The sequence below is a fragment of the Onychostruthus taczanowskii genome, unplaced genomic scaffold (assembly GCF_017590055.1).
Source record: "Onychostruthus taczanowskii isolate IOZ18803 unplaced genomic scaffold, ASM1759005v1 scaffold9, whole genome shotgun sequence".
NCBI classification, from domain to species: domain Eukaryota; kingdom Metazoa; phylum Chordata; class Aves; order Passeriformes; family Passeridae; genus Onychostruthus; species Onychostruthus taczanowskii.
In genome coordinates, this window is record NW_024506993.1 from 1315682 (window position 1) to 1327904 (window position 12223).

At 49.4% G+C, this 12223-nt stretch overlaps 1 protein-coding gene across 4 annotated transcripts in view; it reads right to left on the reverse strand.

Annotated features, from left to right (window-relative positions):
• Window positions 1–12223, reverse strand: part of ITPR1 (inositol 1,4,5-trisphosphate receptor type 1) — a 159909-nt gene that overhangs the window by 11998 nt on the left and 135688 nt on the right. For all 4 annotated transcript variants that reach the window (XM_041425478.1, XM_041425479.1, XM_041425477.1 and 1 more), the window contains 6 exons: window positions 11550–11714; window positions 10146–10341; window positions 9517–9618; window positions 7423–7562; window positions 5870–6035; window positions 4589–4749 (listed from right to left, as the gene is read on the reverse strand). In XM_041425478.1, coding sequence (XP_041281412.1) covers window positions 4589–4749; window positions 5870–6035; window positions 7423–7562; window positions 9517–9618; window positions 10146–10341; window positions 11550–11714 — 930 coding nt within the window. The remainder of the gene's footprint in view (window positions 1–4588; window positions 4750–5869; window positions 6036–7422; window positions 7563–9516; window positions 9619–10145; window positions 10342–11549; window positions 11715–12223) is intronic.

The window sequence follows — 12223 nt, forward strand, 5'->3', positions numbered from 1 at the left end:
CCCTGGGAAAGGCTTCAAGTCACACTTGCACTTCTGAAGGATGCAATTTAAAAGCCTGACACTGATGGAATCTCGTCTTTGCTTACCAGGAGGCTGTGCCTTGGCAGCAGTCACTCAAACCCAGAACCAGAAACACTTTCCTTCACAGGACAGAGCTCAGGACACCAAGGAAAAAGCCCAATAATACACTTAAATCCCCAGGTCTGTACACAGAGGTTAGCTAAGGTACAAAGGGAAATCTGTAGCCTTCATTCCTATTCCAAATTCCTTTAAGACTACCTGTGTCATCACTCCTATTTGCAAATGGTTCCTTTTCAATGACAACACAATCCAGATTTGGAACTCGGTGCCCTCGATCCGGACATGGAGCTTGGGCAACCGTGACACCTCTGCCTCATTTCTGCAATAAAGGTTGCTAATGACACAGATCCTGCTTGGATTAAAAACAAAGGGGAACTGCAGGAGCTAGTCAGGAAGCTCTGTGCTAAAAAACTCTTCCAAAGCAGCCTTTACTTTTTAATGAGCACATCTGCATGCACAACCCCTGGCAGCCCACGCCGCTCGGGGTGCAGAGCAGGGGATGCAGGAGTCGGGCATGCAAATATTTGTCTGTGCTGTGACAGCCCATGCAGCTGCCTGCAGACAGCTTAGGAATGCACACAAACCCCGGGTGCCTGTGTGGTTTTCTCCTTAGCGAGCTGCAGTGAGAGATTTTACATATTCTAAATGCCTGCACACAGCTGGCTGTGGCACAGCCCTGCCCCCCGGTGACAGCTGAGCTGGCAGGGCTGCTGTGCTGCCCAGGCTGCCACAGCAACTGCAGGCAAAGGCCAGAACTCCAGGAGGAATTCTCAAGCCAGGATTGGAAGATAAGGCATTTAAATGAACTAATCTGCAGGGAGTTGCACGGAGTTCACATGAGTCATCTGGGTGTGGATGTCAATGTCTGGCCAAGGCGATAAGTGGATCCCCCCACCTCCCACACACAGGGTGTTATTCAGACATCACCTGATCTTCCTGGTGACTGCAGAGCCTCCAGAACCGGGGCCTTTGTTCCTGGGAATCACGGGAGGCACCCTCAGCATCCTTCCCCATTAACCCTGCTCCCAGCCCCTCTCTCTGGGTGCCCCTCTGCAGGATGGAGCAGGCACATCCCCGCTCCAGCCAGGAGAGCTGCACAGACACCAGGAGCTGAAGATCATCTCTGCCACAAGAGCTGTTTCCTCACTGTCTGTGCCACTGAACTGATATGAAGGAGGTGGCTCAGGGATGCAGAGCCAAGGGCAGCTGCTGGAATCCATTTGCCACCTCCTGGCACCACCAGCTGCAGGGCAGCAGGGCAGGGTGGCTCAGGGCAGCAGAGGGGTGGCACAGCCTCAGCTTCCCCACCCCAGCCCTGCAGCCCCATTCCCTGAGCATCTCCAGCCATTCCCAGCACAGATTCCTGAGATAGCCCGAGTTTTACATCATCTGTGGCAGCAGGCACACGCTCCCCTCGCTGATGAAAGGGAATATTATCCCTGTTTACAGCAGGAGGAATTCCAGCCTCCATCAGCAGCCTGGACCTGCAGCTACAAGCCCAGGGCAGCCTGGCCCTGCGTGGGGCTCAACCAAACCAGATCCCAGAGCCACCAACAGCCCCAAACTGGTCCCAGAACAGGGCTGTGGGAGGGAGAGTGACAGAGCTGGAAGTGAGAGTCACAGCAGCACTGTCAGAACAGTCAGCAGATTTTATTTTACAGAATCCCAGACTGGTTTGGGTTAGAAGGGACCTTAAAGCTCATCTCACTGGGCAGGGACTCCTCCCACTAGCCCAGGCTGCTCAGGTCAGATCACTGCTGGGTTTTTTTTAATTTTGATTTTTTTGATCAGTCTTCAGTGCCCTAAACTCAACTCTATTTCCCAGTGTACCTGTTGACTTCTTTCCTCATGATTTGTTTGAACTTAATGAGCTTCTGTCTGTGAAGAAATATAAAATTCACTAAGGAATTGTAGTTAATAATTGATTTCCAAGGCTACAATTTCTTCTCATGTGGGGCCAGGATCGTGAGGGGTGCAGGATGAATGCTATGGGTCAGATCCAGCTCTGCCATACCCCATACAGTGGGAATCCTCAAAACTGCCTTTCTGCACACATTATTTTTAGACAAGAAAGCATCAAATTCAAGATCACTCTTAAAGGTGCCTGAATATTCACTAACTCATAAATGAAATTGTCCAGTATTCTTTTGATACCACAGTGCTTAAAATATCCTTAAAGCACTGTGCAAGCAGCACTGGAAGCAGCTCACAAACTGACAGTGGATATCATTTAAGTGTCCTAAATTCTTTAATGTTTTTCTTTACTGTTCTGTAGTGTTGGAACAACCCACAAATACTAAATGGCAAAAGCAATTTTAAAATTGTATTTTTAAATTTTTTTTTTTTCTTTCATTTACGGAGGGGCAGAAATCCAAGAGCATTCCGAAGGCATTTAGCTGGGAGTCAGAGCACAGGTGAAACATTTGGGGTGTGTGCTGCCACCACAGTGGGACAGGAGCACACGATGCTCCTGAAGATGGGAACGAGCACAGCCCGGGGAGGACGTGCCCCATCTCTGTCACTATCCAAGATGTTACAGTGCCACCTTCAGTCTGAAATACGGGAGGAAAATCCCTTTCAAAGCCAGCCATGCCCCCAAGGAGGCTTCCCAGGAGAGGCTGCCGGCTGCCACATGAACGAGAAGGCAGAACCTCCACAGGGCATCATGGAATCACTCATGGAATTCACTTCATTTAAAGCTTCCCTTGGTCTGTCTCTCTGCATTCGTGGGGTTCTGCCCGGAGAGGGTGAGGCTGGGGAGTCCCCATCCCTGGCAGTGCCCAAGGCCAGGCTGGAGCAGCCTGGGACAGTGGGAGGTGTTCCTGCCATGGACCTGGATGGGCTTTAAGGTCCTTCCCAACCCAAACCGATCTGGGATTCTATGAACACAGAGAGCTTGAGGAACAGATGAACCAGCCCCACCCAAACTATCCCTAAAAACACCTTAAATGGGAAAAAAACCCCCACTTCTGGCTCCTACAGCAGCATTTAAAACAGGTCTGGTAGAGAAACAGATTCATCATGTTTTACACCCAATTTTAGGGCAGAAAAGGAGATGTCAAAGGACACCAGGAAGAAGGTGATTTTCAGAGTAAGCTTTGCCAAATGGCTCCTCAGGAACCTATGGACTGCAGAGCACTCCAGAGCCAGGGCACAGCAGCCTGAGCCTGGGGCAGGATGGTGACAGCACTGAGCTCAAATCCACATTTCCTGCTGTTCCACACCCCACATTCACCAGCCCTCACTGAGACCTGCTCTCAGCTCTTCATTTAAAACTGGCTCATGAAATGCAAACCCCACCAACTGCAGCCACACTCCAATCCTCTACCTAGAGCACATGGTTACATAAAATTGCATCTGCATGAGACACTCTGGCTATGCATAATTTATCCCTACTCCCATGCACACACAGTAATTAGCCCTTGCTGACACTTAATGAATGGGAATTCTCATCAAAGTTCTCCAGTTTTTGTGCTTCATGCAAACATATTCAGTGACTAATTTTTGGTTCTTATCTAATCCAAACCGTTCATCTGAAATAATGAATTGGTTGCCAAATGAAAAACTTTCTTTAAACTGGTCTTAACACCAACAAAAACACAGCACAAAATCATCTTTTAGAAGCAAAAGCACAACACAAAATTGTCTTTTAGAAGCAAAAAACCCTTCAGGAGTGCAGTGCTTCCCCCTGAAGTCATGCGTGCTGCGGGGGGATAAAGGAAGGGAGCAAAATAATCAGCCAGGCTGGAAAGCAGCAGTGATGCACTTGGTTATCTCACTGTGCTAATCCCCCATCAGGTGACTGCTCACAAGATTGCTTTAAGCCCTCATTACTGAGGTAGGAGCCCAGAAGTAGGACGGACACTTTGGTGACCCCAAAAGAACACGTTTACCCTCGGGGGGATGGACAGAGCCAGCCCGAGGGAGCTGGCACCTCACAGATGTGCAAAGGGCTCTGCTCCACAGAAATCACACTGAAATTCTATAAAACAAACAGCTCCTGCTCCCCAGCCAGAAGACACAAATTAGTGACTGGGCTTCGGATGTAATTCCAGGAGCTCTGAACCTGCAGCTTGGCACAGATGAGGCTTTTAATTCTCTCATTAAAAGCCCTTCCAATTGAGTAGACATTAATTGTAGTTTTTCACAATAATAAGCTCAAATCATATGACAACAAATCCTGCAAGTCAGTTGGAGATATTTATACCAGGACAGGTTGTAACCTGTTGGTTGTGCTTCAGATACTTCCACCAGCTTGAAAATACTCTCCCTAAATGTGAATTTAAGGCAGAATAGCTTCTTTTCCCCTGATCCAAGCCACAGGAAGTACCTGGCTGTCATCACTCACTGTCACCTACTCCAGCACACTCACAGAGTGCTCTGGAGGCTGGAAAGTCACAGGTACATTTACAAAATAAATTAAATACAATACAGAGTACCGTACCAAATATTCCACTGGATTGGTCTAATCTAGGGAAAAAAAAAAAAAGCAGAACTCCAAACTCACCTTGATCATTTCTGCCACGTAACTCTCTGGTCCTGTGTATTCTGTGGAATCCTTGACTTTCACTAAGACAATAAAGCACAAATAGTGCCACATGTTGTGCTCCTCCTTAATGTGCTCCTCAAAGGTCACGGTCTTGTTGTCAAACTTATCTCTCTCCAAACCTGCGAGAGGACACAGGGAGAGCCCTGAGTGTTTGCCAGCTGGGGACCAGGAAAATCAGCTCTAGGACAAAAGGGATTTCTGAAGTCTGCTGCTGCACTTCTGCAAGTCACTGTCATTCTGGAATGGACACTGAATATCAGGATAAAATGTGACAAACACCCAGAAGAGGAGGAAGGAGAGGAAGGAAAAAGAAGAGAAAGGAGAAAGAAGAGAAAGGAGAAAGAAGAAGAGAAAGGAGAAAGAAGAAGAGAAAGGAGAAAGAAAGAAGAGAAAGGAGAAAGAAAGAAGAGAAAGGAGAAAGAAGAAGAGAAAGGAGAAAGAAGAAGAGAAAGGAGAAAGAGAGAAAGGAGAAAGAAGAAGAGAAAGGAGAAAGAAGAAGAGAAAGGAGAAAGAAAGAAGAGAAAGGAGAAAGAAAGAAGAGAAAGGAGAAAGAAAGAAGAGAAAGGAGAAAGAAGAAGAGAAAGGAGAAAGAAGAAGAGAGAGGAGAAAGAAGAAGAGAAAGGAGAAAAGATCAGACAAGAAAGAGAAGAAAAAGAGGAGGAAAAGAAGGAAGAGAAAGAGTAAAGTGTAACAAGTACTGCTTATATTTATTATACATAACAGAAAAAAATTGGTTAAAAAAGGCAACAACCCTGTAGCAAGCAGTTAGTCGGATTTCATAACACATCTCCTATTTTTGGGCAAACTGATAGCAAAAGCAACGTTTGCTTTGCAGCAAATTTCCAAAGGTTATCCCGTCAGGCTGTGTGTTATGCAACATGGCAGGACCATGTCAGTCAACCACAGCACCTCCACTCCCAACCTCCTGGTGGGAAAAGCTTCCACAGGCACGCTTGGAAAAAATGACTGCTCATAAAAATCCCTGCTGTTCCCAGAGGAAACTGTTCTTTGAGGCAGAGGAGAAGCAAGAACTAAAGTCTTGAGGAAAAATGGTATCCTGAGCATTCCCCATCTGCTCCTGCTGCCAAGCTGCAGTGCACGTGGTGCCCAGGAACATGAACTGGCTGAGGAATGCAAGGAGGAACAGCCAGCAATTCAAGGCTTTTTTCCTCTCAGTTTGCAGCTATCCCTGGCTTACCCAGAGTAACCCCTTCTTGTTAAGTGTGTCTCCACACCTACCACAAATAAAGCAAGTTGTTTTTAAAATTTCTTCTTTCTTCTGCTTTTCGCTCCTTAAATCAGCAAAAGTGTCAATGATCACCCCAAAAATCAGGTTCAGGACAATGATGATGACCATGAAGAAGAACAACAGGTCGTAGATCACTCTAGCAGCAAAGAGAGGTTCCTGCAAGATACATTTTGGAATTATTAGCAGCCCAATTAGGAACACATCTCAGCCTTATCACCACCCTGCCCCACACACCCCTTTGCCTGAGACTCTCCCCTGCTGATGCTCTCCAAGGGGAACTCCGTTCAAAACATTAAATTAAATTAAAAGCAAAAATCACTGAAGGAAAAGCCAAATTAGTCAGCTGCCAGTGTGGGATCTCTGCAGAGCTGCTCTTCCTGTGTCCAAGATTTTGGACTTCTATCACTTTCACAAGAGAAAAAAACTCTTCTCTCACTCACTGAAATTTGTTCTCATGCCTCCCTGAAGCCCTTCCAAATTATATCCTTATATTAATCTGCAGTGTATCAACAGAGGATCAGTGTGGACCATAAAGTCTTAAACTGGAATTTAATATAACTAATTGCATTTAACAGCCATTTAAATGAACACTAAGGTGGACCTTTCAGTACACATTCCACATTTACTGCAGGCCAGAATATCCAAAATATTCAGCCCCCATTTTCTCAATCATCCTGCTAGTCAAGTGCCAAACTTACTATTAAGAATTAAGTAACTTTGAAGGCTAAGTTTTAGAAAAAAACTTTGAAATGGCAGGTAAAACAAAAAAGCACTGCCCCCAGTGAGGCTTTGGGAGTGACAGCCTGAGCCTCAGATCACAGAACCAGCACAGAATGGCAGAATGGGTGGGAAGGACATTAAATCCCCCCCAGTGCCACCCCTGCCATGGCAGGGACACCTCCCACTGTCCCAGGCTGCTCCAGCCCCAGTGTCCAGCCTGGCCTTGGGCACTGCCAGGGATCCAGGGGCAGCCCCAGCTGCTCTGGGCACCTGTGCCAGGGCTGCCCACCCTCACAGGGAAGGATGGACACAAAAGCTTAGACAGCAGTCAGAGGCAGAGCCAGAGGGGTGTTATGGAAAATTCCTGCTGCTTAGCCTGGTCCTCACTCTGATGGCAGCTCCAAACCACATCATCCTTCCTCCCCCACGCTCCCACCAGCCCAGCCTGGTCCCTGTCCTCTCATCCCTCCCATCTGACACATCACCTCTCCCTAGGGATGCTCCCACAAAAGCTCCTGGCATCCAGCAGCCACCTCAGCATTGTCCTGAGCCACCTGAGGCTCCTCCCTCACTCATGTGTACTCATCTCCTTCCTTCAGCTCCTCAGCTCTCCCATTCCTGCTCTATGGACATCCCAGAAGCCGTGGAAGCCTGGGAGAAGTGGCTGGTGCTCAGTGTCACCCCAGGATGTCACCCCAGGGATGCCACCCCAGTGGCAGCGCGTCCCTCCCCGTGCTGGGAGCAGTGCACACACTCTCTCCCAGCAGAGCAGCTGCCAGCCCTGCTCAGGAGCACTCCTCCACCCCCAGCCCTGGTAATTTACCTCTTTGGAAGGTTTCCTGAGCACATCACCTACTCCACCCCCGCTCCTGAGCCCGTGACTCAGAACAGTAACAATGCACATCAGCAGCGTCTCGCACGTATGCTCCTTGTTCTCTTCCTCCATCTCCTCAGTGATCAGCTCTGGGAACACAGCAAGCAAAGACACGTTTCACAGCCAAGATTAGCTCTGAATCCTCCTCTCCATTCTTTGCTGGGTATGCTCTCTCCCCCCTCAGACTGCCAGCCTGTGCTGCAAATCCCTGTAGGTTCATTCCCCCAATAATCACAGAACAGTGTGGGTTGGGGGGATCTCTGCAGATCATCCCTCCAACCCCTGCCCAGCAGGGTCACCTGGAGCAGTGACACAGAACACGTCCAGGGGGGTTTGGGATGTCTCCAGAAAGGGAAACTCTGTGATTCCCTGAGCAGCTGCTCCAGGGCTCTGCCCCCTCCATGGAAAGAAGCTCTTCCTCACGCTGAGGCAGAACCTGTTTTAGTTTATGGCCACTGCTCCTTGTCCTGTCACTGGGAACCACTGGGAAGGGTCAGAAACCATTCTCTGACACCCCCTGGGGATATTGTATGGATTGATGGGATCCCCTCTCAGTCTTCCTTGGACTAAACAGGCCCTGAACAGTCTCTGCCCACAAGGGAGATGCTCCAGACCCCTCCTCATCCCGTGGCCTTCCCTGGATCCTCTCCAGAGCCCCCCCAGGAGCAGATCTCCTCCCTGCCTTCCTCTCCCCACCACCAGTTTTCCTTTGTGCCTGAACTGCTGCCTGTGACTCGGTGCAATCTCCTTCCATCCCTGCTCGCATGCACAGCTCAGCTCAGCAGATGCCTGTTTATACAGAACCCGAGCTTTTTGACAGCTCAGAGGACAAAGTGTTGCCTCTTCCACTCTCCCCTGGTGCCTGACAGATTGCACAGCCTTTGGGCTGCACTCAAAATGGCAACTTCCACTCGGAGCTTTCAAATGGCTAAAAGATCACTGCTTGTGGAAACAGCATTCTGCTAGCAAAGCAGCACACCTCTCCTGACCTTCCCTTCGCTCAGCTCCAGGCTCCAGCTTCACTCGCAGAGCTGCTAAAATCCACTCCCTAACCTCACACACTCCCCTGTACCCATTAAACATCTCACAACTTTCGTTTCATGAGCAGATCCCACCCTCCCACAGGCAGCTCTGGAGAGGCCCCAGTGCCTGAGCAAGCCTGAAATAACCAAACCCCGAGAGCAGCGGCCAAATGTGGGGCACCACGAACACCCCTGAGCACACAAGACCCTGGCACTCTGCTGCTTATTTGTGATACAAAAACATGCCTGAGTTTTCCTTCCTGCAGCCAGAATGAAGGAGCTGAAAGAAGCAGCTTTTCCTGCAGCAAGGCTGAATTTTGCTGTCTCAGAGAGGACCCCTGAGCAAAGCAGAGCCTTCCTCCTGTGAGCAGGGGCTGGTGGCCATCGTTGACCTTTGATGGCCATGCAAGAGCTGCCCTTCCCAGAGACACTGGGATGTTCTGTCTGCCCCTCCCAGCCAGCACCGTAAATCTCCCACATGGAAATTACATTTTCTAGAAATAAAACTGAAATATTTCAATACCCAGGTAATATCTCACTTCCTTGATCTCCAAACCCCCCAAACCTATCCTTGTCTACTTAATCCATCGAGCACTTCCTGCCATGATATTAAAACAGTTTCCTTAGTTTGAGACAGAACAATGCTGCCAATAAACCATATTTCACAGGGCATTATCCTCTGAGATCACATTTAATAGCCTCATGTTTTAAAATAATAAACTTTGCAAAGAGGCAAACTGCATCTCTTCCTTCTGCAATTGATGCAGAAAATTAAAGAGTACGGCAGTGTTTTATGAGGTCTGGTTCAGGTGTAAGTTTCTCTGCTTTAGTCACTTCATGTAACTGATGTTATTTATGCTGCTGGCCTAAATTAATCCTATTTCAAGTTAATCTCGTGATAGCTTTGTTCTCAAATTTATTGCACAGGATTTTCTAAAGAAGATATTTTAATTGAAGGTGATTAACTAAAGAAAAGAGTGCAAACTCAGGTGTGGGTTAGGAATCCCAGAGAGGTACTCACGGTCGGAGGGAATGATGGAGGAGCAGTTTTCAGTGCTCCCTGCCTTGCACACGTCTGAGTAGAGGAACTCGCCAGTCATGGTTTCACCGGGCTCTGTGTGATCTGAAACCACAAAATGCTGCATCAAAGGATGCTCCAACACCTTGCAGGGTGACTCCTCAGGTGTTGGGGCTCCCCATCACACTCAGAGTGCAATGACAAGGCATTGAGAGCAGTATCTTATCCTAGAGTTTAGAAGGGCACAGTTTCTTCCTGATTTACACATTCCATGGCTTTAAATTCAACCACAAAAGCTTTTTTATTTCACAGAATCCCAGGCACACTGAGGCTGGAAAAGACCTCCAAGACTCTTCATTTAGTGGCTGATACCCCACCTCGTCACCAACCTAGAGCACTCAGTGCCACATCCAGGCCTTCCTTGGACACCTCCAGGGAGGGGCACTCCAAACCTCCCTGGGCAGCCCCTTCCAATACCTGACCACCCTTTCCACGGAGAAATTCCTGCTGCTGTCCCACCTGGGCACCCCTGGCACAGCTGGATCCCTTCCCCTTGTCCTGTCCGTGCCCTGAGGAACAAGAACCCGTTTTGTCTCCAACACAGCCCAGGGGAACGAGCTGCTGCTACTGACCTGGCAGCAGGGTCTCGTTGGGGAGCTTGTCCACTTCCAGGATGAAGTCATCCTTGAAGAAGAGGTAGCCCACGATGGAGAACAGGTAGACCAGGATGAGGGCCAGCACGGCCGTCAGGATGATGGAGCGCCCGTTGCGGGTGACGCTCTTGATGACGTTGAGCAGCGTCTCCTCCCGGTACACCAGGTCAAAGAGCTGGGGACAGCCAACAGGAGCACATGGAGCAGCAGCACCTCTGCTGCCATCGTGTCCTGGCCCGTGTGCTAGGGAGCAGCAGGAGCTGAGGCAGCTGTGCCCTCCCCTGCAGCAGCAGTGCAGCGGGCAGTGTTCCTGCCTCGGCGCTAGGCACACGCCACGCTGCCAGCACAGACTGCTGCCTGGTTTTGTAGTATTATCTACCCCCCCACAGCCTCCAAAGAGCTCACTGCAATTTGCAATTTGTTGTTTTCTTTAAATCTTAATTTACTGAGCATTTCATTAAATAAGTGATATTTTTCCCCAAAATCTGTGTTTAGATTTTTGTGCTGATGTTTCTTTCATTTTTAACTGGGTCTGGGACAACCTACAGCAGAGTCCAGGCAGGCTGTGGCTGTGATCCTCATGGATCACAGGACAGGTATTTGTTAAATTGGACCTCCATGAACACAGCCAATCACCAGCTCAGGTCCCAGAGGATGTGGCACACACCAACCAAAGCCACAAAAATAGCCTGTTCTGAATGGGATTTCAGCTTTGCTTCAGCTGTGACACATCTTCTCCACCACCACCAGATCCCCTCCTTCAGTGTTATTCTAGAAGCACTGTGCTGTGCAAGGTGAATCCCACCCCAGACAGAGGGAACACGTGTGCCAGGGCTGGAGCCTGGATACTGCCATGGAGACACCCCAAAGTCATCCAGCTGCTCAGAAAGCACAGACACTGTGCTACAAATTATTGATAATAACACAGCAAAGCATCTCAGCCCATCTCATCCTACCCCATGGCAGGGACACCTCCCACTGTCCCAGGTGCTCCAGCCCCATCCAGCCGGGCCTTGGGCACTGCCAGGGATCCAGGGGCAGCCCCAGCTGCTCTGGGCACCTGTGCCAGGGCTGCCCACCCTGCCAGGGAAGGGTTTCTTCCTCCTATCTCATCTAAACCTCTCCTCTTTTGGTTTAAATCCATCCCCCCATGTCCATCCCTATCTGTCTATGCAAGAATCAGCAGAGGGGGTGTGGCAGGTGTCCTGCTGTCTCCCTCAGTAACTTCTCTCAAAGAAAACCTCCAGTCTGTGACTCTTCCCAGTGCCTGTTCAACAGTTTCCCAGCAGAAAAACAGATATTTTCCCAATTTTCTTGGATACGCTCAAGATGGAACTTCACAAACAGAGCAGAAGATGTTCAGAGGGCCAAGCAAACACCCACCAAGAGGCTGTAAAAGAACTCGTGCACGAAGAGCCCCAGGGCACAGATCAGCAGGTAGAGCAGGTGATAGAGGAACTCCACGTCCATGATCATGGCCTTGTATCCTCGCGTGAAGGTTCCACAGTTACCCACAAAACTCATCAGGAAAATGATTTTATTACACACCTAAGGAAAGATCGACCAGAAATTAGTTACAATACCAGGGAAAACAGACTGGTTTTTCAAGCTGGAGGTAAGTTGGCACTTTGCTGGGCAAGCTCTGCCAAGGCCTGACCACCTTTCCATGAAAAAATTCCTGCTGAGCCCAGCCTGAGGCCATTCCTCTCCTCCTGTCCCTGTTCCCTGGGAGCACAGCCCGACCCCCCGGCTGTCCCCTCCTGGCAGGAGCTGTGCAGAGCCACAAGGTCCCCCTGAGCTCCTTTTCTCCAGGCTGAGCCCCTTCCCAGCTCCCCCCATCAGACCCACAGTGCATCATTTAGTGAGCCTCACACATCCCCATAAATACTGAGGCACTTTGGGTGAATAACCTTGTGCTTTAGGTCACAGACTCCTCCCCGTGCCTGTCTGAGGCTGGAGCTGTTCCTACACTGAGCAAAACCTCAGAGCTCTGTGTGCAGCCTGGGGAACCAGGATTAAATGCACAACTCAGAGCACTCGCGCGAGGAGCAGCCCAC